Here is a 24,071-nt window from a genome sequence, read left to right on the forward strand (position 1 = left end):
TACTTGTAAACTTCAACAGATGTTGGTATTGCTGTTACCTTTCTTTTTAGGGTATTGCTAGTCTCAAGTAGCATGTCCTCGTGTAAATCAAGAAAATTATGCCAATTACATACGCCGGTTGTAAATCAGCCACACCCACACCAGATAGCGAATATTCATATATACACACACACACACCTTTTTGCGAAGTTCATCCAGTTAACAGTATATGACTTGAAGTTCAGATAGCATTCTACTTTTCCAGAGCAACTAAACTTTAAAAGCATTGACCAGCAAACAACTAATGGCGCTATAAGAAGTAAAGAGCATCGTGAATTTTTGCACAATTAATTAAGGAAATTACAGATAACAAAAGTAACGCGATAATCTTTGGTAGTAACTCGGAAGATGTCTTAAGGAACTTTTCCTCCTCACTCGTCGAATCATCTCTAGCAATACAAGCAAACAAATTATTTTCCCCTCTAGATCAATGTCGCGCCTACCTTTGTGTACGCTATGGTGCTTGACTTGAGTCTTCACTTTTACATATTCTTGGTAATAGCTCTGCTTGAAATCCAGTGCATGAGAGATGTGTCAACACGCTAAGTTATCAAGAAGGGGAGCTAGCCCTAAGTTTCATTAAGTTAACACCTGAATTTTTTCGGATCTTGGGTCGCTTCCATTTCCAGAAACATGCCTGCGTCTTTGGTACTTCTAGATGGTTGCAGCCATGCCAGAAAAAAAAGAAGGCAATTCATCAGTTCTAGATATTGCCTCGACTTGAAAGGCTTTGGTCTAGGGTGATCAGCAACATTTGCACAACATGAATGTTGCAATTGAGCAAAATGGCCTTTATGGCATTTAGATTCACATTGGCAAAGAAAGAAGTGATAATGCAACTGAAATGTTTCAAGATTTCGAGGTCATCAACTAATCAAGTCGTAAAATGGCTTGTTACGAATACCAACTTTGACATTTTAGTGTTTCGTAGCCGGGACTTACAACATTGTTTCTGCACATAGCGAATTGTACATTACATATTTGGCATCGGCAACATTAGACCTCCATCAAAATTAATTGCAGTATTAAGAGAGATGATTTGAGTCTTCACCAATCCGCACATTATGCCGGTTTGAGAGGTAAGGAGAGGCTGGAAAATAACAGTCACTGGAGACGTCGCTACGTATGAAATGAGGGGAAAGCGAAAGGCCAGTCAAAACCAAACTCAAATAAATGTTTATGGAACTATATGTACAGCATATTATAATAGATAGTTCTACAGTCAACATCTATTCACACAACATAACAATTGTATTAGGTCTGCTATTAAGGAAATTTTACCATTGCATGAAGGATGAGTACGCATTTCTTCCATTGGTGCTTGTGCGACTTGTTTTAACATTAGCAGTGAGCTTAGTGAAGATTTATTTGATGAAGAGTACGCAGTTGCTGAGATCTAACAAAAGGGTAATGAGGAAGAGGACCGAGCTAGACAAACACTGCATTTAGGTTTTAAGGTGTAAGATCGCTCAACAGGAGGGAGAAAATTCAATAGATGAAGATCAAGAACTAGATGGAAACCAAGAGATAGAACCCACAAAAAGATCAGGGAGAATGGAAATTAGTATGTCCAATATTCTTCGCATTCAATCATACCAAAAAAAAATCAACCATGAGATCATTTAAACTAAGAATCCTGAGAAAATAAATAACTAAACAAAATTATCATCAGACCGTTAAAAGATATCAAATTTTATGTAACTGTGTGTTGAATTCTCTTATTCTACCTTGCTGTCCTCTGTGAATTGTTAATTAATTACACCTAGGCTTAATTTTGGGGACAAGAGGCGAGAGGATTTACTTAAACTGGACACTCTATCTCAATAGCCTTTAACAATAATTGATTGAGTAAAAGGCAATTCGAACTATCAATATTTGACTCCAGAAGCTCCCATTTGCCGATTTAAGTCAGCAAGCAAGGAATTGGATCGAAATGAAAGCTATTGAAATCATTTGCTTATCATCGGAATCTACACGTACATGGATGTTTATCGCCCATGATCATGGTCCACACTTGCTAATCGCTTCCGTGGGGAAACGAGACGCACATGGTGCAGCATCAGGTGTGCTATGGCAGAAGCTTTTCGAAGTGGGAAAAGCTCATGAGTCAGTGTTCGCTGAGTAGAATGCGACTGGGGGATTCGTCCGTCAGAAGAAGGAAGCGCATGGCGCGGCGCTTTGTGACGTATGAAATACCGGAACACAGTACCGATGATGTCCGTGTTGTTGACACGCACGTCGTCTGAGACGGTACGGCCTCCCGAGAAGATGGTGGGAAAACAGGAGTGGCCTGTGCGCGGAACGTGGTCCCCTTCGATACGTGTCGAGTTCGGACCCGACTCCGTGCGGTTTCCGTCTCGGGGCCACGCACCCTTTTCGCCCTCTCTGCTCGTTTTCCCTTTTCCACCCCGCCTTTATTTTTCTTTCCCGCTTCCGAAAGAAAAAGGAGATACCATGTTTACGTCATTTACTACCTATCGACGTCATTGTCTCTCTCTCTCTCTCTTTGCTATTAAAAAAAAAAGAAAAAAAAAGAGAGACTCATATTGGCAATTCCGAGACAATTTTCCAAATTTCTCGGTAACAATGCATAATAATGAAGATTGCAGATAATACCATCAAAAGAATTAATATGCTCGTTCATCTCGAATTAATTTTTGTATTGTGATAAATTTTAAGCCGATATACTAGAAACAAATCTCTCTCCATTAGCTTCCATCCCATATGTCGTTGAATTCCTAATGTGAAATTAAATGGCTTTTGGAGATAACTTCATCTTAGAAATTCAGGCACGTTGGAAAAGCAGATCTTGGAAAGAGTCACAAAACGTCGGGCTTCTTAGGGCGAGCATTAGGATTATTGGCAACGTATTTCTAGGCGAACTTTGCCATGCCAAGTTCATAGGATAATCGTTCTTGAGCGAAGAATTTATTAAGTCTCACTGATCTCCATCGCCCTATCTCTATCAGAGAGTTGAGGATCCTCTTGGTGGCTACGGATAATGACTTCCATCCATTCTTGCCATTTTCAGTAGCTTCCCTTCTAAACAAAAGTTCTCTCATGTTTCAAAAATTGGTTGAAATCTCTAATTTTCCCTTGGTGATTGGAGGAGAGAAAAGCATATTAAATTTTGCCATGATTCACAATCTCGGTTTTTTTCCTTCATATTTGGCTTCCCCATAATGATGATGTTTAAAACCATTTATGCCAAATTTCCACATTAGATCCATATCAAACAAATTGCTTGTCGTGTGTATTTTCATGTCAATAACTTAATAGGATATTAACAGAAGTAACATAGAGGTTTGTTGATCATGAATATATTAGTTTAGAATTTTGTAACAAAAAAATTAATTTGTCAGGAGATGGTACTTTCTTCATGTGGCTACAGTAAAATTTTCATGTAGAGAAGCATGGTCCTATGTTGGAGTGTTAATAGACAAGGCTTCAATGTGGTGAATGATTAGGAGTGTGCAAAATAATCGGGATTTGTCCGGACTGCTCGGAACCACCGGTGGTTCTTGAGGGAACCGGTCCGGTTCCCGGTTCCATGAGCGGATTCGTCCACCCGCCCACCCGGACTGGACCATTTAATTTTTAATATTAAAAAATTGAAATTACTAATTAACAAGCCCCATCGAATTTTTCTCTCTCTCCATCACCATCATTTTCCAGCTTCAACTTCATGCTCGTTAATTGACCCACCGTAAAAAACCTTACCAAGTCCCGAGAGCCTACAGCTCTCCACGCTCCCTTCCTTCCCCAAAAACTCAAAAGACCCCAGCTCGCCATCCTCCATCGACGCTGCGGAGCTCCGTCGCTTCCTGGTGAAATGGCACAAAAGGGAGCTGCAAAACAGTAGCGAAGAAACCCTAAAACACCACATCCACCCCTCCAAATCCAAGTACCAGAACCCTCCCAAATACCCATCTTTCTTCCGGCTCAAAAGCCTTCTCTTTCCACTGTGAAGTCTTGTCTTTTTGGTTCTTTGACATTGCCCCTCCCATTGCTTGTTCTTGCTTTCACATAAAGAATGTTCTTTCTTTTTCTTTCTTACTTTCACCAAAATCGCCGTCCATCCGTCCGTCCCTTTCTCTATTTGGCACTCTGGAAAATCGTTGTCGCCCTCGACAACAATAGGTCTATCCCTTTCTCTATTGGTGAGACCAGTTCTATGGATACACCCGGGAACCGGACTGGACCGACAGTCCGGTTCTCGGGTGGATTCATGTAACAAACGGGTGGATTCCGGTTCCAATTTTTCGAAACCGGTCCTTAGCATGTGGTTTATGGTTATAGGTCAGGAACCGCCCACATGAACCATGCACACCCCTATGAATGATTTCATAGCGGAAAAAGTAAGTAACCACCTATCTATTTATAACTAGTGATTCCCCAACCATTAGAGTTTACTCTAGTGGCCACTATTTTCACATGAGAAGGAAGATGTGGGGAATATAGAGGGATTATGGTAGGGATATTAAGTTTTAGGTATGGGTTTTGATCCTCACACTTTGTAAAGAGATATGGTAAAAGTTTGATAGTGAGTTGAGAGTTAGAATATGACCAACAAAAAAAAAAACTAGTAATTCCCCCATTAGTTTAGTGGGTAAGTTTTAACATTTGAGTACTAGTAAAATCTAGACCTATAAACCCATTTCTTAGCCCATATTTGATAAATTAGGCTGTTATATAGTTATGTTATATTCAATAAATGAGTCATACATAGATTTAAAATTATAAAGCACAAATAATATAAATGTCAAATGAGCCACAACTTACTTAGACCCAACCCTACTTTTATGATTTTCTTTTACTTCACTCAATCTTACGCTTGCTCATTCTTTGCTCTTATCTTAATTTGAATATAAGTTTTCACAAATTAAGTTAAATATGAAGTATTTTAGCAATATGAGTCAAGTTGTGTATTGGTCATTAGATTTATCTTACGTGGATTTGGGTCAGGTCAATTTTTTATTTGGTCAAAACCCGACCCGATTTAATCGTTTGATGGGATTAGGGAAAGCCGGAAAGGTGATGAAACATATAAAGAAGTTTATTTATAATTACTGTGCCGCTCCGACACAACCTAGTCGTTGTAGTATAGTGGTGAGTATCCCCGCCTGTCACGCGGGAGACCCGGGTTCGATCCCCGGCAACGGCGATTTTAATTTTTTTCTCCTTCTTCGCATTTTTTGGTCCGTCGATCAGTCCCTCTGGGTCGAACATCTCAACGGACTAAACTCACCCCCACTCGATCGGACGGTCATCGGCACTCCACGAGTGCTTTTGTTTATTTAGATGCATACGTGCGCTACAGGTGATCCTGTTCCCTGCCATTTCTCTTTCCCGCCATATCGTCCCTCTCCAGTCTCCACTGCCTCTCTCTAATCGCTATTTCTCTTGCTTCTTCTTCTGTTTCTCTTTTCTTTTTTTTTTCGTCCTTCAACCTGAGGTCGGCGACGTCAATGGCGAAATCGAAGCAGGAGGAAGACGAAGTGGCGAAGGCGGACGGTCTGGAGATAATCTCGATCGGGCGCTTGTACAAAGGACCCTGGGATAAGAAGTACTGGAGCTGCTCTAGGGTTCGTTCCCACTCGGATCCTTTTGTTTTTTTTTTTTTTTTTTTTTTTTCGTTTTTTCTTTTGCGTGCTCTCTCGATCAAGCATCGTCAGTGCTTCCGTATCGATTTCAATAAGCACGCCTGATTTGCAGTCGCTTCTCGTCTCGGATTGCGACGGGCTTGTGGTTGCTTGGGATAGGTTGCTTCCGTGTGCACCGATGACTTGAATTTTGGATGATGCGATGGTTTAGCGAGCTGTTTCGGGTTTGATGTGACGTGGAACTTGCATATTAGAGACGGGGGCTAGATTGGCTAAGCTGTCGGCTAATGATGTAGATGGGGGCTATAGTCAGGATGGAGTTGTGGGCACCGTGCAGGGTGTTGAGAGAATTCAGCTCCGGAAGAGAAGCAGAGTCCAATTGACCGTGATGTCTATGTTTTCTGTGAATTTCATGTGGCATTGTATGCCGCGATGGGGTGGGGAGGGGGAGAATGACTCAATTAATGCGAAGATGGTATAAAAAGTGAGAGCGATGGGAGCTAGAACAGATTCCGTATAGTAGCAGCTGTCGAGTACATATTATAATTTTGACAAAGAAAACAAGTTCTACAGAAGCTGTACTCATTTTCATGCTTAGCAATTTACTGTTGGAAGAATCTGTTTGATTTTAACTTTTACATCGAGAGTTTCATTAAATCCCTGCCTGCTTCATTGAGATTGTGCAAGATAAGGATCAACTTTAAAGCGCATCAATAAGAACCCATGCCTAGAGCTAGCATCACATATGCTGCTAACTGGAACTTTCGTCTTCACTTACTTTCCTTACAAGGGAACCTTTAGCATGAAAACATGATTATTCATCCAGAGCTTCTTTTTAGAAGTCAGACCATATTTAGCGGAAACCATGTGTACCTTGCCCTCCAGCAGACTGCTTGAGGTTTCCACGTGATGTGGGCTTTGAGTATGTGCACATTACAACTTACTCATACACCATACTAACATTTGTTATACTCGTTTCATCATCCAAAAGCATCTCATAGGGGGCCCTTAGTATTTCTTGGTACAACTCTTAAGTACCCTTATTTGTAACTATGCCACAGAAATTGAAAATTGACTTTCCTTCTAACTCCAAAGCATTAGAGAAGGATGGGCACAGTCGTTGGCTCTAACTCTATGCATAGCAATATTACGTGCATCGCATGTTATGTCTATCATCCTAGGTAAATCTAAATCTATATTAAGTAGATCTCATCATCAACTTCCCTCCCTTTTTGTAGGGAAAAGACCGATACCCTTATCCGATTGGATATCAAGCTGTCCGAGCTCATGGTGGGAGCAGATGTAAGATAGAAGTTTGTGAAGGTTCTAAAGGGCCCTTGTTTATGGTGTGTGGCTATATACTTGGTAATTTTGTTGAGGTCTTGCTTCAGAAATCAATCTAATTGACTTCACTCTTATCCAGGTTACTGCTGCGGAAGGACATTCATGCTCTGGGCAAACCCCGAACATTGCCTGGGATAGGTTTCAAAAGAAAGGTTTCCCCCGTATGAAGATATGGCATGGAAAGAGATTTTCTTGCAAGATAGATGGCACTGAGGTATACTGGTACTTCAGTATTAAACTTCAGAATTTCACATGTTTAGTAATGTGTTGCTTTCCAGTTTGTGCTCTCACTTTTAGTCATTGAGAGATCTTCATTTTCTTAATTTGATGTAGAGGTGAGTTCAGAAAATCACAGTTAATTAAATGGAAGCTTTCTCACTCCATCCCCCTTGCCCTTCCTCCCCCTCTTGGTCTGAGTACAAGGCACTGACCTTGATCAATAGGTTTCAAGAGTTTTTTGGTTTCATTTAGACTCAACTTCAAAATCAATAAAGGAATAAAACGCACTTGACTAATGAATTGGCAGGATTGAAAATCACCAAGGAACAGTCTGCATTGCAATTAGTCGTGTGTTGGCCTCATCATCTTGTTTTCTCATCTTTTGACATTCTTATGACATGCCTACTATAATTCTATGAGCTTGGCATTTTAGTGTGATGGGTTGGGCTTCATAGAATATGAATTAGATAGGATCCAGATGCTGTAATCACTATATTCCTCAGGAAATGCATCGAATACACGTTTGATGCTGAGACCTCTTACATTAATCCCCAAATTGATATTGCTGGTGCTGTTATCTTTTGCTACCAGTTGATAAGGCATGGGTGTCATCTTTGAAGTTTTGATAAAATAGGTACCCACTGCTGTTGTTTCATCTGGAAGTATTTCAAATGACTAGATTGCAATATGTTAGCAAACTTGATCCAAATATGTCATATTCTCCTGTACGTGCATTTTGAACTTGTTTTCCTCCCAGAGAGCATGTCATGTAGCTCTTGGGTATTGATTCTTTGACCGAATCTCTTTCCACAACAATGTTCGCTAGTCAAAATGATCTTTAGTATCACAGAAGCATTAGCTAGAGCTCCTGAAATATTTAAGAAATCTACAGTGAGCTTTTCCACAAAGGTCTTTTGATGCGTCTTTTGTTTCATATAATTTTTTAGAGTGATTGCTTCAGTAATATCTTTTTGGTATTGGTGCAAAGGAATGCAAAGGCTTTACTTTTCTTCACTCATCTCTGATTTGAATATGCAGCATGATTAAGCAATTACTCTTGCTGCTGAACATAAATTCTCATCTATTTATATGGTATGCAGTTCTTTGGCTTTAAGGATCCATTGGTCCAACGATTGCTTAGGGAGCTAGTGGCCAATGTAGATGGAATTGCAGAACCGAATCTGCTAATCTCCAGCTTCTGCAGTGGCCCTTCCCTAACAGAGCAAGAACTTAGATGCCCTGATTCACGCTCATATCCTGATTTACTGGCATGTTTGGTTGAGCCACGAACTACGAGAAAGAGAAGTAAGAGACTGGAAAACACAGGTACGAGCTCCAGCTCTGAAGTTCTCTGTAAAAGACTGCAAACATCAGTTCTGGAGAATGCTAAGGACTTGAATCCAGGAGGACCAGGTCAGGGAAGTCAGTGGAAGTGTAACAGTGTTGGCTCATCCATTTACTCAGCTTCAGGTGGAGATAAAATCATTTGCGGATCTCCTGGAATATTGTCGAAGCAAATGAACTCAAACATTGTGACCGAGTATGATAAGGTTGAAGATGCAGATGAAAAGAACCTTGAATGCCCCGAAGATCACAAATCTACTGGCCTAATCCAATGTGTATCCACAGCAGAAGAATCCGTAAGTCCCTTGTTTTCATGGAAATCACCTGACAGTTTTGAGAGTCCTGTTCTTGTTAATGTCTTAGCTATGATATTGAGTACTTCCCCTGGACCTTATCATGTTACTAATAACTCCCATACAGAGGTGGGAATATCTATATTAGCTTCCTTTTCATCGTCAGAATTTCTGGAAAAGCTTTTTTCTTGTGTAAGCTAAAAATGAGGTTTTCTACTTTGCGCATTGGATGGAGAAACATTCTTAATGCCTCACAGCTTGATAGGTTAGAAAATGGTGCAGCCCCTGGGTTCAGCTACTCTGTGGTAATGCACAACATTGAAGAACCTGCATCTGTGAATGACGCTGGTGTCAATGGCAGCGACATGCCTCTTTGTGCACTTGATACTTATGATAGTTTGCAAGGTATACCTAATCTGGGTTAATATTATAGAAGGAAGTCATATCACGTCATAATGTGTTGGCTAATTTCCCTCAATTTATGACTTGCAGTAGACAACGGAGATAAATCGCATGATTGTGAGTTGGCTAGTCTCGGCAAAACAGCTCTCAATTCAGAAGGCGTGGTAGCTGCAAACCACAAGTCTGATTTTGATGAATTGGCTTCTGAATCACATTCCAGAGGGGAGATGGACAAGGACCCTTTGAATTTTAGCTCTGAAAATAGTGATCTTGATTCTGTTGGTCAAGATGTAGCCAAGTCTATGATGACAGTTCTGCTTCCACAAGCACTCCCTCTGCTCAAGTTCTCAAGAAAGAAGAGTAAAGCAAAGCAAGGTGTTAGTGATCCAGGACATCTTTTAGGTGCTGTGGAGTTTGAGGATAAAAATGCTGGTTCGTTTGTTAATGGATCATTTACTGGTACGGGGAAACACCAGTTATCACTGCTAGACTAACATACATTTTACACAATTCACAGATTGGTTGCATGCTTTGTGTAATTTGTACTGAATGATAATTTTCTCTTTTGTGTTGCAGATCTAGCAAACTATGAAAATGCACGAGTAGAAAGGGAAGAGAACATGCTAGTCCTAGCTGCAGATTCAGCTTCTATCATCAGAAGTTCTAAGAATAGCAATGCAGCAGCTCCTGACAGCTTTAAGGTAGATCAATGTGGTGGCAATTTGAATTACTTGCTAAATTTTCTTTATTGGCTCACTATGAGGCTACTATGTGCTCACATACTTCATTCACAGATCGAAAGCTTGTTTTTTTTTTTTTTTGCAGGATAAACCTAATGATATCAATATGAGTGGCACAAATAGTATTGTTTGTCTTGATGAAATGCATGCTCTCTCCAGTGAAAAAATTCAAGGAGATCGTGTTGATTCTGGGAATGTTTTTCACTATGGATCTCCGGACCTTCCATCCGAATGGGCTAATATGAGCACAGACTCATTTTCATTTGAAGAGGGCCTCATAACTACATCTGATTGTATTTCAGGTGCTTTCATTTTCTGTTCTTGCTTGAAGATCATTCATTTGGCATGCCTATAATGGTGTGACAAGCAGGCAGTAGAAACAGACCGCAAATTATGATGAACCTAATTTCTAACTTATGTAAAAAAAGAAGTTTTATTTACCATTCCTCTGACAGTGAGCTTTGAAAAGCCTTCATCATTTTTGCCAGAAAATGTAGGAAGATCATTTATTCTTAGGGATAAGTTTTATGTCAGTGTGGGATTTTCGTTGATATCAAGGAGTTGGAACAAGGAGCAGAATGTCCAACTTCATAAATCTAACAGACTTCTTTTTAAGGGCACAAGCTTAATCATCCATGTGTTTTTTTTTTTTTTGCGTGCAGATGCATATGATTGCAGTAGGACTAACCATGAAGCTGATGCCAAAGCAGGTCTTGCAGACAATGACTGTGCCATGATTGAGTCTAAAACACTTTTGACTGGCAAGTCTCAATGCCCACCATCAGAAGGCACTGCGTGCAGGATTTTCAGAAATGATTGCATTGCTGAAAGATGTACTGCCGCTGGAGCCATCCTTTGCCAAGATATAAATGATGAACCAGGTGGTAGTGATATTGCTAAAGTCCTGACGATTGGACATTCTGATGATTTGCCTATAGAGATGCCTACTACAAATGTTAAGTATAATAGAAATGAGGATACCCCTGGTTCACAAGTTCAAGCGTTTGCCTGTGCATCAGTCAAGAAGAATATCTTGAGCTTCCCTTCATCTCAACCCTCAATTGACGAGAAACCCAGAAACTCTTTACCATCCACAGTTATGCTTGATAGCGTGAGAGATACTGCTAAGAAAGATCCGGCTGTTCCACAGTTAAAATCATCTGGGAATGTGCAGCTCAATAATGAGCAGCAAAGCATATGTCAGCTTGTTGGTTGCTATATTCATCCTCTTCCAATTGTGGCAGTGTGGTTGAGTACACATGAAAATGAGATATATATTTGTATTCTCTCTGGCCTTGAAGAGGATAAAGTGAAAACCTTGTTTCTTTACAAGGTACCCACTGAACATGCAGGGGCAGGATGCCCTTCGTTTCTTGGTCATACGCCAGTTACCTTCCCGATCCCACAAAAGATATATGGTGGTCAGGTAAGTTTCTTTTTGTAAGACTTCTGGCACATCTTTTTTGGTTATTGTGAGCTGCATATGATTAGTGTATTGTTTGGTATGTGCTTCTCTTTCACTAGATTGCGCCAGAAAGATCTTACTTACAGTTCACACCGCATGGAAAAGGCCTCGTTTTTCTTGGCTGTGTGGAAGCACCATGTTGCAGGTATAATTTACTTTCATATTTGGACAAGTAATGTTTGAAGGTCATGAGAAAGACATTATTTATGACATTAATGCTTGCAGGGAAAGAAGAATTTCATGTTCATGCTCAACATGTGCATTGGTCTCATTTGATGAGAATGCCATAAGGATTGTTCAAGCAAACATGGGTTATGTAACTCTCATGGCAAATCTGAAAGCTATTGACAGGGTACACTCAATATTGGTCTGCGAACCTGACTATCTGGTTGCTGTTGGAGGGAGTGGGAGACTGCATCTGTGGGCCATGAATTCTGCCTGGAGGTTATTACTAATACCTGCTTTAATTGAAGCTAGTTCTTGCTGTTGTTGTACTTGCTGCAAAGAAAACCACTGGACTATTGCTTGTAACATGTCTTCTGCAGAGGTGTAAATTCTTGGCAGTATATTAAATGCTGTAATAAATAGCTGTGGAGTTAGTTTCATCTCTGAAGTGAAGCCCTTCCAGAGTTTCTACCAAGAAGATGATTTCTACATTAGTGCGTAACCTCATTTAATATAAAATGTCCATGCACAGTCAGGGCAGTCTGTCTTGGTCTAGGAATAATTAGACTTATAATGTGTCACAATATAACCGGCTATAGTGAATCTTGTTTGCTACCCATACTTCTATACTTGGCAATGGTACCTGCTAATACCAATACAGTGTAGGCATTTTAATCTATATATATATTTCGGTGCTGTCCTAGCAAGATACACAGTAACCTAATTGTGAAAATAAAAGTTATGTAAATTTCCAAGCTCCTTGTCTTTATGAACTAGAGAGGTATCTTGTGGCATTCTCCATGCAGACTTGACATTCTGAGATTAGTGGAAGTGGGGAAATTATGGGTACATGCCACATGGGGATATGGAAAAGCATTTGATTGCTCTTCCCCCTACCTTTTCTTTATGCCGGCGTTATATCTGGAACCTTGAACTTATGTACTGCATTACTTGGTCTTTAAGTGTATGCTTAATACTGCAAAATAATGCCTATTTATATCTGAAAAATGCTTTTACAGTGCTGAAACAGAAGAATTTGATATACCAACCAGTGATTGCGATTCTCCTTGCATTGTGGAGTTGAAGAAAATCCCGAGACATGCATACTTAATCGTTGGACATAATGGCCTTGGGGAATTTAGTCTGTGGTACGTTGCTATATTTCTGAGGTCCAGGTCCTGCTTAAACATCCATTTTTAATCTTTTGCATGATTGTAAGTGGAGTTAAGAATTAGTGAAATAGTTGTGCATTAGTTAATGTGTGAGAAGACACAAAAGTTTGAATAGGATGAGAAAAACTGTGGAATACTTGTAAGGACATACAAGAGTTTTGGGCAAAAACTTAAAGAGAAGAAGTATTACAATCGGGTCCTCAAGAATGTTGTACTCATAATCCCTCCTTTCCCTTTATCACATCAGCTTTTGGTCGTTTTGTTATCCTCCAGCACTTCTCAATTTTCGTTGGCATATTTTCTTCATTGCATTAACTCGTCAGTTTTTTTGTGATTCTTTCAGGGATGTATCAAAGCGCATTTTCTTGTCTAAGTTCTCTCATCCCAATCCTTCAATCTGTAGCTTCCTTCCAATCGGCTTATTTAGATGGAGAAGGGAAGATTTTATTTCGGGTAATAGAAATTTAGAGGAGCATCTCAATGTAATTATGGAAGCAACAATGAAGGACTCCTTGGGGCATGATGTAAACTGCAACTTTCTTCATTTAGAAGAGGAAGATATTGCTTTATGGCTTCTAGTCGCTGCTGTTTCTGAGGCTGAACATGACTATCAATCAAATGCCTGCCGAACAGATTCAGTTGTAGGATGGAGACTAGCTCTATTGGCAGAGAAAATGGTTATCTTGGGAAATACGTTGGATCAAAGGTGCCCAACTTGGAAGTTTAAAGCCTTCTTTAGTTTATATTCTCCTGCATTCATGAATGCCTTAAGTGATCGCTAAGCACCTTGCTTGATTCTTATGAAATTACTCCCTAGGTGTTATAAAACATGTTGACATCAAGACCTATTGTTTTTGCTAATTGAGACTTTTGGCTTCCCTTTCAGGTTAGGTTCCTTGTGCTTGTTGTAATGGTTTGAAGGTGGATATGTTTCTTTTTAGATGGACCATTTTATGCTTATGAAGATGGGCATGTTGCTTATTGTATATTATCTTAGGGTCACAGTTACTGTTATAGGCAGAATTATATCAATTTATCAGAAACAAAACACAAGAATATAGACTAAAAACATCCTATTGCTCTCTGCAAAGTTTCTTCTATACAAAGATTTGGAGGATTTATTCTGGCAATGGCTTTTTCAGATTTTCTTTGTCATGAAGGTGGTAGTTTGCTCGTCAACAGAAGGGTGGATGTGGATATGAACTCTTTAAGCCTATGATGCATGTGCTAACCATTTGTACTGTTTGGTTTCAAAGAACTCTAAACTTTTAGGACGCTGTCATGTGTGACTCTGCTTGTTTAGTAGCCTATTATGTTATTCTAGATTTTATGCGAATCTTTGAGGCATAGATTCTGTATTTCACATAGCAGATGCTTAATGTATAGGATTGCCTTTGCAGGGCCACTTCAGTTGGTGTATTATCTGGTCAAGGGATCATTGCTACAAATGGAGGATGTATTTACATGTGGGAGTTATCTACTGGAAAAAGACTGGGGACTCCTCATCAATTCCCAGGTATATGTTTGGCTTTTGTTCTTTGCATTTGTTTATGAAAGTCATCAAGATCTCTGTACATATGAATTCTCGATTGAGCTTCAGTGAAGTTCAATAAACCTGGGAGTCTCTCTTGTGCTAAGGTCCTTTGCCTACATATCCATATGTATGTGTATGTGTTGTGTCCTAGATACGCATGATTTAGAATCATGACCGTGACACTAGCCTCATTTGGATTGGTTAGTTAATAATCTGTGAAACTATCTGCTTCTCCTGCATTGTTGAAGTAGAATGATTCTCTTTTCTATCTTTTTTCTCTTTCTTTCTTTTCTTTGTCATCGTAAATGAATTCACTTACTAATTCGTCATGATTGATTATCATTTCTTTGTCTAACGACACACAACGGTCATACTCACCCCTTCTCATGATACTTTCTCATTCCTTTGAGTTTGAAGAGTCATGAATTTTGACAGTAATTCTAGCATATTTTATTTGTTGCAATTCACTAACAAGGACCCTATTATGGCTTGTCTTAAAAACATCTGGAAGTCTCATTTACCAAATTAGCTCCTTGGTTTTGATGGGAAAGGAAACAGAGTCCAGAACTACAAGGTAGCGTGAGTAATCATGTGAAATATGTCCCGGGTGACACAGCAGCAAGCAAGATGAAAGAATATCATAGTTCCTTTTTCAGGCCATTATCCCCGTCCCCAAACTCTGTAGTAGCTACTGATTTCGTCACAAGGAGGGAAAACCTTGCGGTGCTTGTAAAGTGGGAGTTGGTGCCATTGCACGAACAGCCACTTTGGTTGTTCAGGCTGAGTGACACTATTGGTGATGGAGGCAGTGCACGCTGGCCTTAAACATCCATTGAAATTCGAATGGCTTTGTACCCTTTCCCTATATCTGTCTTAAATTTCTAAGGATCAGAACCCCAGTTCGAATTTAATCTAGGAATTAATTGGATATTGTCATCAAACTAAGAACTTGATACGATAGAGTTTTCCTTGTGGACTGCAGCTGCCTAAACAATTTGAGTATCGTGAATGTTGCCTAAAAAGCCCTGCACTAATGTTACCATACCATAATCTAAGAATTTAGAAGCCCTGCAGTTATGTTATGATTCCATATCTCGGTACCATGGGCGATGTAATTCCCTGTCTAATCAGTCTTCTGTGGCAGGTGGCAGCGTCTCTTGTATTGCTACCAGTGATTCTACTCCAGCTGTCTTTGCAGCTGCTGGTGATGGAGGGAAGTTGCTGGTTTATAGGCATTCTCAGTTTAAGGCAATCGACAGGGAAATGATGCAACCATAGGATTTGGGTCTTCCCAAGTTTTCAGGTTTTTTCTTTTGGCCAGTGATTTCAGATCTTCCATTAACTTGACGTGGAGACTTATCATGGGGTTCCATAGACATGCTCATTTTTTGCAGTCGAGGAATCGGGATGCTCCTGGCCAGACATCTGAATTGTTCTTAATCTCTGAAGGTGGTTTCTCAAAAACATGTATACTTAACGGTTGGAAGACATCAAGCTGCCATTTGGTCAACGAGTGTGCTCTTTCCCCAACTTTAGTTTGGGCAATTCACTTTTAAAGCTACTCATAGTGTTGTAATTGTGAATAACATGCAAAACTGATACGATTAGGGCACAGTTGGCTAGTTAATTTGCCTCCCTTTGACAAGCTCCTGGCGCAATGAGTCGAGCATGATGTATAGGGTGTGATCAAGGGCCCTTGAGCTTTCGTGTCAAGCCACATCCACTATGCTTTTGAGCTACTGTGAGGATTCCCCAGATGAATAAAGTTTTTCTCTAACCCTTTGTCTCTCAAATCTGCACAGGGCTCGCGCAAATTGCAATCGTGCAGCTTCAATCATTCCCGCAAACTGCATTCTGTCCCTTGATCCCAGAGACAAGTCCCATGTGCGCGTTCGGCACTCTTAAGTCCAAGAGATCCGATCCCCCATCAAAAATCTTATGCGATGTCAAATGCATTGTTATCAGTGAGCGCCTCTAGACTCTGACAAATGACTGTCAGAAACCTAAATGCATTTTCGTGGAGCTAGCATATCTCAATCAGAAACCGATACGCAATGTGACACGGACAAGGCATGATTCAAGACTGTTCGTGATTTGCCTGTGTCATGCACAAGGGCTTTGCCCACGGACAGCCCTAATCGATTCACGAATGATCCACGAACCATGCACAATCAGCGCATGTGCAATACAAGCAAAAGCCTGTGCACGACCAATGGCTGACCGATGATCAATGTTCAGCCAGCCCATGTGCAACCTGTCGTGTCAAGCGGCCATGTTGACCTTGATCTTGCTTCATGGGCTTTTCCAAGGACTAGAGCCAATGAGTGGCTTGCTATGTAAACTTGACTTGATGATATATATTATTGTTGGATTAGAGGGACGATCAATGGTTGGGATAAGAACCGAACTTGTATAAATAGGGGTCATTCTCCCTCATTGAGCTCAGTTCGTTCACAAGTGAATATACTTGCTTCTTGCTCATACGACCTTGTGTTCGTGCGTGTGTGTAAGGATGACTTGGATTGATAATCCCAAGGCCACACGGGTGCATGATCGGTCAGAAACAACCGACCGGTGACACAATGAGCCTAAGTTCTTTGGGCCGAGCCCAATCCCACATGGGCTCACGCTCAAAGCCGCCTCCTCCCTCTCGAGTAGGCCTGATCATGGGCCTCTACACCCACAGGCCCAATCAGGCCCACTCAGTCCCGCATCGGGCCGCGCATTGATCCACCTCTACTCCAGAGTCGAGTCCTGTCCTCCATCATCCCTCCTCTGTCACGCTCGGTCGAAACCGACGCCGAACGGAGAGAGCAAAAGGCTGAGAGTCGAAGCTCGAGCGACGGCTTCAATGGCCGCCAACTTTCCCGTCCAGAAGAACACTCTCTACGTCGGTAAGTTCGTCGCGCGTTCGCTTCTTCCTCTTCTTCGTCCTTTGATCTTCTGAGCTGAATCACGGAGACAAGAGATGCGGCGACTGGGCAGGTGGACTGGCGGAGGAGGTGAACGAGGCGATCCTGCACGCCGCCTTCATCCCGTTCGGCGACATCAAGGACGTGAAGACGCCGCTCGACCAGGCGACGCAGAAGCACCGGTCCTTCGGCTTCGTCACCTTCCTCGAGAGGGAGGACGCCGCCGCCGCCATGGACAACATGGACGGCGCCGAGCTCTACGGCCGCGTCCTCACCGTCAATTACGCCCTCCCCGAGAAGATCAAGGGCGGTGAACAGGGATGGGCCGCTCAGCCTAGTACGTCCCCCCCTCTCTTTGCGATCTCTTTGCTCTCTCTCCCCTTTTCTTTCTTGGCTAGAACCCTAACTTTCTTGTCGAGGCTGGAGGGCGATTATTGTCTTTAGTATGTGGGTTGCTGTTAGAATCGGATTGAAATGTGTTAAAAATTTTGTTGGTGTTGTAGGATTCTGCGGGAGTAGTTCATAAGCTAAGTTAGAGTTTTTGCTTAACTTTTCTCAAGTTTTGCTCCTGCAGTGAGTTTTTGCTTGGTTGGCATAGATGGCATTCGTGTATATGTCTTGCTATATCTCAGCCGATGGACTGAATCACGAGAAACTGAAATCGAATTTCAGATGAAAATGGCAGTGTTTCAGTGCTGTGTTGTCACCGTGAGGTGCTAACACTATAGGTTGTTGCTTTTTTGTTACTTGTATTAAGGATATCTGGTAATAAAAGCAGCACACATTTTACTGGGCGGCCATCCTCGTTCATTTGTGTAGCTAAATCAAGGTTCCCATTAGGGGTCTCCTGTTGAAGAGGAAACTCATCTTGACTTGGCATGTGCTACTGGAGTATTGTGACTGGACTTATTTGTGGAATGCTGATGTTTTTCATTTCTATGTTTCATTCAAATTATGGCAGTGCTGCACTTATGTGAATTATGTTGGACCCTTGTTTGGATGGACTGTTGTGTCATTGCATGTGTGGCTTCACAAACTTGTTTATTTGACTTAAGTAACGCCTTGTTGGCTTGAATACTGGATATCTAGGGACAAAAGAGATACCTAAATGGCTTTACCTTTTTCCCCATTTTTCAGGTTAACGTGTTTAGTAACAATGTGCTTTTGACTGTATTTCTAGATAACTCTGCCCTAAGAAGAATATGACAGGGAAAGGAAAGAAAGATTTATTTGATACTTATTTTGTTCTGCTCTCCTATGCTCAGAAACTCAATATGGCATTCACACGTGACTATTATCTTTAGCAAATCACAAGCATGATTTTTTTTTACTGATTTTTATTCGACTTTCCTAATGCAGTTTGGGCGGATGCTGACACATGGTTTGAGCGTCAGCAACAAGAGGAGGAAATGCAGCGTATGCAGGCAGAGAACAAGGCAGCTATGCAGGCTGCAGAGGAGTTGCATAGGAAGAAAATGGCACAAGAGCGTGAAGGGGAAAAGGAAGATGATGCAGAGAAGGATGACCCGATGGCTATGGCAGAAGAAGCAGAGGCTTTGAAACAGCAGAGCTGAAGTCGCTGGTGTTAAAGTGAGTTTGGATTTACGGATATGGTAACATCACATTTTAGCATTTGGCATTGTAACATAGCTGATCAATTTTGCCAATGGGTTACCTAACCTGAGCATTGGATTTTGTAACTACTGGTCCTTAGGTTGTCATTTATATTGACTGCACCGGGTATACTACGGGCTAAAAGGCTTATGGATAATTATGCATATTGTTGGAGATAAGAGAGGAAGCAGTTGTTCTCTAAATTAAAAGATTTCCATGATGCAAAGACATAGTCTGTATCGGTGCCTATTATGGGAGTCCCTTTTCGATGAGTGAGATTTATCTTTGCGCTGTTTAAATAATATGGAGCAGCGTGTTTGACAACGATTGCTCTCTCCTACTGTGATCTTCTACTTGAAAAGTCTCACCATCTTGTTTCCCATACTTTTGAATTTTGATGATTTTGTCCATCGCTAAGTGTGTTCATAGGAGTGAAAAAGGCGGCTCTTCTTTTTCTTAGATACATAAAGCAATCGGGATCAGGATATGATAGTTTGCCATAGCAACCGAAATAGAGAAAAGGGTCCAACCACGAGTCCTAAATTCCTTCTTAATCGAAGTTCGGAGGGGGTCATGCGACAGATTTATACGTTTGAACTTATGAGGTAGTACGATTGCAATGAGATGCTAAGTAAAGGAAGTAAAGTTGCCTTCCCAAGTGCACGTCACTGCGGCAAAAAGTCAATGTATTGCCCATAACAATCAGAGGTTCATACTGAAAAACACGACTTATACCGTCGAGAACTCTTGGTTTTACTTATCCAGTTGTGCCGATAAATCACCACAAGCTGGTGGATTCCACTTCCTGTTCCTATTTTAGCGGATGTCTCTGTAGAGATTCCAGTCCTATTCCTATTTTCCAGGCGCAATCCACAGTAGAGTTGCTGAAAGTCACCTGTGGCCATCTTTGAACTACAATAACATAAGCATACAGAATACAAAGAGTTCATCTGTTTGAATTTCAATCCATCGATCTCCCAATACAAAGAGTCTAAGAGAGATCATTAGAGGTTTTGCCATGAGAAGTGGAGAACTGCGGCATCCGGCTTCGCCCGATGGTGAGTTCCAGGATCTCGAGCAACCGAAGGAACAGCAGAAGGGGCTTTCAGCTGAGGGTCAGGACTCTGTTAGAAGGGTGTGATCATGCTGCCTCTAAACGAAGAGGATTAGAAATACAACCGAAGGAAAGTAATTTTTTCCAGTTGACAATAGGAAAGGGGGCAAAAAAGAAGAAGATATTGCTGAAAATTTCCTTTGCCACATCAAAAGCTCCACTTTATCTGCAAGATCTCGACCCTACTAAGAAGATGAAGAAACGTCGAGTTGCGAAGCAGCTGCGCTGTCCAGGAACCACACCAACTTACCTGAAGTCGGCCTTACCATCTGTGCAGGCAGCGACGGGCAGTCGGTTCCTGCACCGTTCATTACCGACTTAACAGCCTCCGCTTTGTTCTCCCCCGTTACAACTAGAGCAACATGGGATGCCGAGTTGATCACCGGTAAGGTGAATGTGATCCTCTCCGGAGGGGGATTCGGCGAGTCGGTCAGGAAGGTAACCCATTCGTCTTTCTCGTTGAGGGCATCGTGGTCAGGGAACAGCGAGGCCACATGGCCGTGGGGTCCCATTCCCAGAAGAACAAGGTCGAATTTGGGACAGTCACTTATCTCCGATACGTCTATCACGCGGGTCCGTACTAGCTGCCGAATAGTGAATTCATACTCATTTGCGGCCGCTTCGGCGGACACTGCGTCATTCATTGAATGCACGTGGCTGGGAATAACTGGCACCTGCCGAACAGTTCGGATAACTATGAAATTTGCATGAATACTGAGAGTGCCAAGTAGGATTAGTAGCATAGTAAGGACTAGATTAGATGGTTTAATTCTGTTTTTCTCTATAGACGTAAAGTCAAATCTGGTTCCTGGAATGTCTTATGTATGTTTGAACGAATATTTAAGTTATTACTGTGAAAAGGGGTTAGAATTATAATCCAGAAACTATTTGCGTCTATATTTTACAGAAACGTGAAATCAAAGTTTCAACCTTGTTCTAGCTCAAAAGGAAAGGCAATATGCAGATTTGATTGTATGGTCCTATTTGTTCTATTTGATCCCAGTTTTAAAGTGAGCTAAAACTAACCAAATGTGAACGATTGATGCGTTTTCCACAACTTATTCAGTTTCCAGGATATCCTCAAAAGCCTTCATCCAGATCTCAATAGCACTAGCAACAGTTCCATAATTCACAAGCATAGGAATTGAAGAAAACAAGAATCAAACGCCATTCCAGAAGGTTCATACTTCTGGAAGTTGAACCCAAACTCAAGCAACCATTTCAGAGAACCTACAGTAAAATCATCACCCAACACGCACTCAAGGTTTGAGAACGCTAAACACCATCTATTACCTCTGGAGGCTCTTCTTTTTGCATGTTCCTGGCCGAATCACTAACCAACTCTCATCTAAAGAACCAGTTCAAGTTTGAACCATGTGATGACTATGAACAGGATGGTCATAATAGAACTTGTAGGAAAAACCTAGAATCCTCTAAGTTCTCTCTCCCACATGGAGACATCACATGCCGTTGCGCTGCCCACTCATACTTGAAGCTTAGATGGCTAAACCTTTAAACAACATTATAGTAACAAACCTTAATCTTTGACATGCTGGAAGCAAACTAACTTGTAAAAAGAGACGTACCTTGAACAAAATTCCATCCTTTGCCAACTTGTAATTGCTGTCGGGGTGGTTTTTCGAGACGACACGCTCGTCAGCCCAAAAGAAATGCCATCTAGCCCAGTCAACAGTCTTGTTGTAAGGTGCTTCACAAATTTTTCTGTTTAGCCAGCAAAATTTAGAGAAATGTGTTTCGAATACAAAATAATAATGCAGAGCTGCTAATACCTCAGTAAACCGACGAGAGAGCCACCAGATAAAGCAATACAGAAGAAGCCTCTCTCCTTAACACATGACTCTGATAATTCAGCAATATAGTCTGCTAAATCAGTGCTAAGCTCATCCAAACTCTCGTGTATTCTCAGTTCTCTTGTATCTTTGTGAATCACTGAGGAAAGCGCCATTTTTTTGCAGCTCAAATTGGATAGGGATTTCCGATCAGGAAGAGCTGTCTAGTTATGAAGCCAAGATTCAGAAATGAGAGGCACAGCAGAAGAATCCAAGAAAGCATCAATAAGCTCTCTTTTAAAGGTAAAGAGACTTACAACCATTGGAGAACAATATTTAGGAAACTGAAATTTAATGAAGGGACAGTAACTTAATGAGAAGTGAGCTGAAACAGAAAAATAAATGGAAAAATAAGAAGAAATAAGGACAACAGCAGCAGGAGTGGAGTTATAATGCAAAAAGAACTGGCAAAATAGGAGATGAGTAATGGCAGAAGTTGAATTGCAAGTTAGACGAAGCAAAATAAATGGGGTCTTAAACACTTGCAGCTAACAAAATGACAAGGAGCTAACTTTGCTAAAGATGTAATTATCATTAACTTCTTACAGATGGTTATCTAATATGTCTGGGTATGGTCACCTTGTAAGGTACCAATATCAAGGCCAGAGAACCAAATTCAGATGCCAATCACTGCAGGAATCTCATAAAATAACATTGACATTACCATTGACAGCATTGCGAAAATATTGAAATGGTTTATCAAGTAAATTTGGCAAGCTTTTCTGACAAAAACAATAATCATTGTCAGATTCTCAGCATGTTGAAGGAAGAAAGACTTGTGCAAGAACAATCCTTACCATGACATTACCTTGACTTTAAACTAGAAAAGCTATTAAAAATCAGATTAAAACGATGCAAAAAATACAACGAGAGGTCAAACGTAGGAGGAGGAAGAAGAATAGGAGGAGAGGCAAACAGACGGAGACTCACGTATAAGGATTAAGAGGAAGAAGATGGAGTTGAAGTGGCGAAGTTATACAAAGAAGCAACCCACTAAGATGGATAAACATACATGATTTTATATGAGTAACAAAGAAACGGCCTGTCAACTTGGTAGGCATACTGTTTTGGCATACAGTGGAAGACTTTTGGTTCGCTTGTTTATTTAATTGTCGCCGTAGCTTTTACATGCCCAAATACAATAAGGCTCGCTAGAGACAAAGCGGAATTTGTTTTCTGAGCTTCCACGTGCATGCCGGCGGTTGCTTGTGACCAAATCCTAAACTTTGTCTCTTGATCAACAGTTTCTTGCCTAGATCCGGTTCACGATGGATTGCGTAACACATGCTCTCTCTCTCTCTCTCTGAGTTAACTAGGTACTATGTATCATGTCATGTTACAAATTACAATGACAAGTCTTCTGGGTACCATATACACCTGTCTTTCCAAGTCACATTGATGAAGCAATGTCCCCATTAAGTACTCTCCCGTTTGTCTGTATAATATTAAAGAGGGACAGTGACCCGAACTGCCAACATACTTTCCTCCAAACAGAAACGCCATTGATGCCTGCAACAACTCATGATTCCAAGGTTGTTGCTCCGGCATTGAAGAGGGCTTTGATGCCTGGAATTTCGCAATTCATTTATCTATTTATCAATGTCTCTGAGGCTGAGATTCCAGCTAATTTTGAGGCAATCTACTGGTGCCGCCCAACCCCTCTGCATATCTTTTAAATTAAGGAACCGAAATCCCCTTGCTGCTCAATCATGGCATGATGTAGAACCGAATATTTAATGGCTCAATGCTTAGCCTCAGGTTCTTGGCTGCATGTTATGATCCGGAATTAGAAAATGTCTTGTCGCTTACCTTATCTACACGCTTTTACGTTATAAATTTTCTTATCTTGGGCTTTAGTCTATCACACTAGGGTTATTCTTTTGGTCAAAGAAATCAGACTGACATCCTAGAATCAACTTCTGTGGTCCCTTTCGTTTTTGCTGCAGAGCATTTTTATATGTCGAATTAGCTGGTGTGTATATTCAACGTAGCAAGGCACGCCACAAGTACATCTCGAGCTTTATTTCGTGAAACCTTTTTAAGTATATTTAGCAATAAGTTTGAAAGAAAATTGACGAGGGTTGAGGGATGCTTCGCGCGCTCAGTTCGCAGAGTCAATCTCGCTAAAAACGGAGATAATTGGAAAGAGAATTCTTCCAACATCAGGAAAAGGCCATAATAAACCAAGAACCAATAATCAATGATGGGCATACTAATCAGATTCCCTCTTAAACTGTAAAATTTGACAGATGGTGTTTGTA

The 24,071-nt window shown here is 41.0% G+C and overlaps 3 protein-coding genes and 1 non-coding gene across 10 annotated transcripts; 3 read left to right on the forward strand and 1 right to left on the reverse strand.

Annotated features, from left to right (window-relative positions):
- Nucleotides 1-5,131: 5,131 nt before the first annotated feature.
- Nucleotides 5,132-5,203, forward strand: TRNAD-GUC. Its single transcript has one exon. It is a non-coding gene; the product is annotated as a tRNA-Asp (tRNA).
- A 200-nt stretch (nucleotides 5,204-5,403) lies between these two features.
- Nucleotides 5,404-16,113, forward strand: LOC104453880. 6 transcript variants are annotated; one of them, XM_010068515.3, is made up of 16 exons: nucleotides 5,404-5,624; nucleotides 6,881-6,988; nucleotides 7,066-7,200; nucleotides 8,306-8,845; nucleotides 9,100-9,247; nucleotides 9,335-9,703; nucleotides 9,821-9,945; nucleotides 10,070-10,286; nucleotides 10,647-11,410; nucleotides 11,509-11,594; nucleotides 11,675-11,893; nucleotides 12,634-12,762; nucleotides 13,130-13,492; nucleotides 14,187-14,302; nucleotides 15,465-15,623; nucleotides 15,696-16,113. In XM_010068515.3, exons 1-15 carry the CDS (start codon nucleotides 5,508-5,510, stop codon nucleotides 15,596-15,598), a joined length of 3,570 nt encoding a protein of 1,189 aa, XP_010066817.2. In that variant the 5' UTR covers nucleotides 5,404-5,507; the 3' UTR covers nucleotides 15,599-15,623; nucleotides 15,696-16,113. The 6 variants fall into 6 exon arrangements, with proteins under 6 accessions (XP_010066817.2, XP_010066818.2, XP_039172452.1 ...); XM_010068516.3 differs by having other exon boundaries at nucleotides 15,715-16,113; XM_039316518.1 differs by having other exon boundaries at nucleotides 8,306-8,531; nucleotides 8,610-8,845; nucleotides 15,465-16,113.
- A 977-nt stretch (nucleotides 16,114-17,090) lies between these two features.
- LOC104453881 (peptidyl-prolyl cis-trans isomerase E) lies at nucleotides 17,091-19,118 on the forward strand. Its single transcript, XM_010068520.3, has 3 exons — nucleotides 17,091-17,214; nucleotides 17,306-17,569; nucleotides 18,592-19,118. Exons 1-3 carry the CDS (start codon nucleotides 17,172-17,174, stop codon nucleotides 18,804-18,806), a joined length of 522 nt encoding a protein of 173 aa, XP_010066822.2. The 5' UTR covers nucleotides 17,091-17,171; the 3' UTR covers nucleotides 18,807-19,118.
- A 369-nt stretch (nucleotides 19,119-19,487) lies between these two features.
- LOC104453882 (probable 6-phosphogluconolactonase 2) lies at nucleotides 19,488-22,812 on the reverse strand. Of its 2 annotated transcripts, none has more exons than XM_010068522.2 (4): nucleotides 22,741-22,812; nucleotides 21,751-21,970; nucleotides 21,547-21,682; nucleotides 19,488-20,634 (listed from the first exon to the last, which is right to left on the reverse strand). In XM_010068522.2, the coding sequence occupies exons 2-4, from the start codon at nucleotides 21,924-21,926 to the stop codon at nucleotides 20,146-20,148; spliced, it is 801 nt and encodes a 266-aa protein (XP_010066824.1). In that variant the 5' UTR covers nucleotides 21,927-21,970; nucleotides 22,741-22,812; the 3' UTR covers nucleotides 19,488-20,145. The 2 variants fall into 2 exon arrangements, with proteins under 2 accessions (XP_010066824.1, XP_010066826.1); XM_010068524.2 differs by having other exon boundaries at nucleotides 21,751-21,974; nucleotides 22,741-22,802.
- Nucleotides 22,813-24,071: the final 1,259 nt, after the last annotated feature.

This window comes from Eucalyptus grandis, chromosome 7 (assembly GCF_016545825.1).
Source record: "Eucalyptus grandis isolate ANBG69807.140 chromosome 7, ASM1654582v1, whole genome shotgun sequence".
NCBI lineage: Eukaryota > Viridiplantae > Streptophyta > Magnoliopsida > Myrtales > Myrtaceae > Eucalyptus > Eucalyptus grandis.

Excerpts from the sequence above, each read along its gene's own strand:
- LOC104453880 (XM_010068514.3), top strand. The coding sequence starts at position 5,508 with ATGGCGAAATCGAAGCAGGAGGAAGACGAAGTGGCGAAGGCGGACGGT. Across the intron at positions 5,625-6,880 it reads AGTACTGGAGCTGCTCTAGG|GGAAAAGACCGATACCCTTA; the intron begins GTTCGTTCCCAC and ends CCCTTTTTGTAG. Across the intron at positions 7,201-8,305 it reads GCAAGATAGATGGCACTGAG|TTCTTTGGCTTTAAGGATCC; the intron begins GTATACTGGTAC and ends TATGGTATGCAG.
- LOC104453881 (XM_010068520.3), top strand. The coding sequence starts at position 17,172 with ATGGCCGCCAACTTTCCCGTCCAGAAGAACACTCTCTACGTCG. Across the intron at positions 17,215-17,305 it reads GAAGAACACTCTCTACGTCG|GTGGACTGGCGGAGGAGGTG; the intron begins GTAAGTTCGTCG and ends GCGACTGGGCAG. Across the intron at positions 17,570-18,591 it reads GGGATGGGCCGCTCAGCCTA|TTTGGGCGGATGCTGACACA; the intron begins GTACGTCCCCCC and ends TTCCTAATGCAG.
- LOC104453882 (XM_010068522.2), bottom strand. The coding sequence starts at position 21,926 with ATGGCGCTTTCCTCAGTGATTCACAAAGATACAAGAGAACTGAGAATA. Across the intron at positions 21,683-21,750 it reads TCTCTCGTCGGTTTACTGAG|AAAAATTTGTGAAGCACCTT; the intron begins GTATTAGCAGCT and ends CTGGCTAAACAG. Across the intron at positions 20,635-21,546 it reads AGGATGGAATTTTGTTCAAG|GTGCCAGTTATTCCCAGCCA; the intron begins GTACGTCTCTTT and ends ACTGTTCGGCAG.